The sequence below is a fragment of the Galeopterus variegatus genome, unplaced genomic scaffold, assembly GCF_000696425.1.
Source record: "Galeopterus variegatus unplaced genomic scaffold, G_variegatus-3.0.2 Scaffold232, whole genome shotgun sequence".
NCBI lineage: Eukaryota > Metazoa > Chordata > Mammalia > Dermoptera > Cynocephalidae > Galeopterus > Galeopterus variegatus.
The window spans coordinates 462,884-466,339 of NW_007726343.1; the positions used below are offsets into that span (position 1 = coordinate 462,884).

The window sequence follows — 3,456 nt, forward strand, 5'->3', positions numbered from 1 at the left end:
CTCTCTCTCTCTCTCTCTCTCTCTCTCTCCCTCTCTCTCTCTCTCTCTACCTCCCCCTCCCCCCTCTTCTCTCTTCCCTTGGTCTTTCTCACTCTCCCTCTCTCACCCTCTCTCTTCTCTCTTCTTTTCCCACTTCTCTGTTCGCTCTCTTCTCCCTGCTTCTTTTTTTCCTCTTTCCACCTCTGCTCTGCACTGTTCTCTCTCACCTCCTGCGCCCGTCCCCTCCCCCTTGCCGGGTTCTGACAGTACGATGAGCTGCCCCATTACGGCGGGATGGACGGAGTAGGGGTTCCCGCTTCCATGTACGGAGACCCTCACGCGCCGCGGCCAATCCCTCCGGTTCACCACCTGAACCACGGGCCGCCGCTCCACGCCACGCAGCACTACGGCGCGCACGCCCCGCACCCCAATGTCATGCCGGCCAGCATGGGATCCGCTGTCAACGACGCCTTGAAGCGGGACAAGGACGCGATCTATGGGTAAACCGACCCTCCCACCCCCACTCAGCTTACTGTGTGTGAGTGTGAATGAGAGTGTGTGTTTGTCTTTTGGGGGGGGGGGGGGCGCTGGACGAGTAAGTGGGGAGTCATTTCTGCATGGGGGACCAGCTTGCCTTTCGAAAGGACAGTGGAGGGGGACTTGCTCTTCTTCCGCTTGAGTCAAAGCCCCGGGAAATGTAGTCTTCTCCACTCCCACGGACCCCACAGTCCGGAGTGACTGAGTCCTTAGAATCCTGCCGGGGGGCTTATCCCCAAGGACAGAATTCCTGGCCAGAGGAGCAGGGCTGGGCTTTTCAGGCCCCTTAACAGAGGCCTTGACGAAGGGGAAAGTTTCCTGCCGATGAGGAGCAACTTTGTTTTTTTTTTTTTTTTTTTCCTCTTCTGTTTCCTACGGAGGGTCTGGGAGTCACTAAATGCAGCTTGAGCTGGGATCAGGGCTGCTTCTATCGGCCAGGAAGTCCTAATCACCCACTTCTTAATTCTCTGTAAATAAAGGGCAACTTTTTTTTTTTTTTTTTTTTTTTCCTCTTCTGTTTCCTACGGAGGGTCTGGGAGTCACTAAATGCAGCTTGAGCTGGGATCAGGGCTGCTTCTATCGGCCAGGAAGTCCTAATCACCCACTTCTTAATTCTCTGTAAATAAAGGGGGCAGACCTTGAAGTGCAGCGGGGTGGAAGGGACTGCTGCTGCAGAGAGCTGCTCTTAGGGGGAGTAAGGGAGATGGCTGGACATTATTTTATACACTGAGAGAACTCGAGGAGGGGTGGGGATGCATGGCCCAAACGTGTACCACACGGGCTCTTCCGGCTGAGGGTAGGTGGGGAAGGCAGCGGGATGCCAAGGGGAGGGGACAGTGGGTAAACAGCAACTGAGCCCAAAGCCAGAGGCCGCAAGCATCCTGAAGTGTATAGCTGAACCGCCCGGGAGAAACACAAAGGGCATACGCGCACGCACACTTGCAAGTTTTATAACACGATTTATTTATTTTTGTCTGTGGCAAGGCTAGGAGAAGTGTGGTCTTTGGAAGGAAGCTCTTCGGCGTTTAACATTCATTATTTTGGCCCCCATACCGGGCTTTACTAGAAGTAGAGCAAACAGGTTTATAAGGCAAGGGGGTGGAGAGGTTAGAAGAGCACTCTCTTGCATTTAGGAAATGTCACTCCTGTGTGCATGTAGGTGAAGCCTTCGGCCTCATCTGAAATGCCCATTAAAAGGAGGAGTTAAAACAATTATTATTATTATTATTTTTATTTCAAAGAGTGTTGCTTTCTTGAGAGGTCAGGACTGGGTCGCAGGAGTTTGTTCGGCGGCCTCCGTAGTGTGGGGAGTGGGTCTGGATCAACTGCGGGCTCCAGAGTGCCCGACCTTCTTAGATGTATCATTATGTTCCAACTGAGGGGGGCTAAAGTGGCCGGGGGCTTCTCTGAGCAGATCCAAGGGACTTGTGAACTGAGGGAAAGAGCCAGGCCGATTTTCCTTTCTGTTTCTGGCCCAGGCTCGGCTGACTGAGGAAGCGTTGTAAAGTGTGATGCGTGCCTGTTGTATTAAAGAAGGAATCCAGACCCTCCAAACTTGTTGATTACAGTTCTTGCTCCTTCCCCTCTGCACCCCGTCTCCGTGTGTGTGTCTCTGCGTGGCGCTGCCCGTTAGGCACCCGTTGTTTCCTCTGTTAGCTTTGGTCTTTGAGAAGTGCGAGCTGGCGACCTGCACTCCCCGGGAACCCGGAGTGGCCGGCGGAGACGTCTGCTCCTCCGACTCCTTCAACGAGGACATCGCGGTCTTCGCCAAGCAGGTCCAACCTTCTTGACCCACTCACCCTCCCGCAGCCCCTCTCCTCCTCCCCTTTCCTCGGAGCTTTACTTGAAAGACGAGGAAAAAGCAGGGACACCCGATCTGTTCCTCTGGCCCCGTCCGCACTCTACTCCTCCTCCCATCCCTGAGCCTGCAGGCGAATTGGAAGCGGAGATAAGTATGGGTGTTTGTTTCCCCCCAGCCCCCAGTCAGGAATATAGGGGCTCGACCCTCGAATTAAAGTTGACCTGCTCCTAATCTGGGCCTTGGCCTTTTCCCCCGCCTGCAGCTACTTGGACAAGAATTGGGGAGAGGGGCTGTAAGGGACACGGGAGTGCCCGGGAGGCAAGGAAGCTGGGCGCCTCTCAGAGCGCTGGCACTGGGCGCGGAGGTGAGGTGGGCGGAGAGCCATAGCCTCTTGGACTGCTGGATTAGGAGCTACTCGGGCCCAGAGAACGGCCCTGAGTTCCCGGCCACAGCTTAGTGCTACCAGGTCCCCTTAACGGGGCCGGGATCAGAAGGCCCTTGTTCCTTCCAGCCGACCCCACTAGTTTAAGGCACCAGTTTGTTTCACGTATTTTACCAAAGCCGCTCTCCTCTTCTCCGCCACTGCCCCTCCACTGTCCCACTCTCACACTCCTGTTTAGTCAGTGACTGACGGGGTTTTCTTCTTCTAAATGAGGTGGTAATTCATGCTGGCTTTCCCTGCTTCTTATAGGTTCGCGCCGAAAAGCCACTTTTTTCCTCAAATCCAGAGCTGGACAATTTGGTAAGGCGCAGTTTCTTGCTTTTCCCCAGCTTCGGCTCCCTCCTATATCCAGAAGCACCCACTTTTTCCTGGAGCTCCGAGGAGTTCGAGCAGAGCCCTCGTTGGGAGTCCTACGCGATAGGGAGAAAGGGAACAGCTTAGAGTCCCCGTTAGGGAGATGGCGAGTGAGGGGCAGGAGGGACGTCAGGGGGAGCGAAGCCCAGGGAGGCAGAAACGGGGGACGCGGCGCCGACAGCGCTAGCAGGAGATGACTCCCAGGTCTGGCCCCGGGAGTAAGCTTTGAGAAGTGAGTTATTTCCTCTGTTTGCCGGGGCAGGCGGCCGAGCCCCGGGCTGCTAACCCGAAGGAAGTAACCGCTGGCTCCGCGGAGGGCGGGCTGGGGGTGGGGGCTGGGGGC

General features: G+C 55.7%; 1 protein-coding gene across 4 annotated transcripts in view; it reads left to right on the forward strand.

Moving 5' to 3' along the window:
* Window positions 1–3,456, forward strand: part of MEIS2 (Meis homeobox 2) — a 205,078-nt gene that overhangs the window by 1,682 nt on the left and 199,940 nt on the right. For all 4 annotated transcript variants that reach the window (XM_008566263.1, XM_008566264.1, XM_008566261.1 and 1 more), the window contains exons 2-4: window positions 247–479; window positions 2,150–2,291; window positions 3,009–3,059. In XM_008566263.1, coding sequence (XP_008564485.1) covers window positions 247–479; window positions 2,150–2,291; window positions 3,009–3,059 — 426 coding nt within the window. The remainder of the gene's footprint in view (window positions 1–246; window positions 480–2,149; window positions 2,292–3,008; window positions 3,060–3,456) is intronic.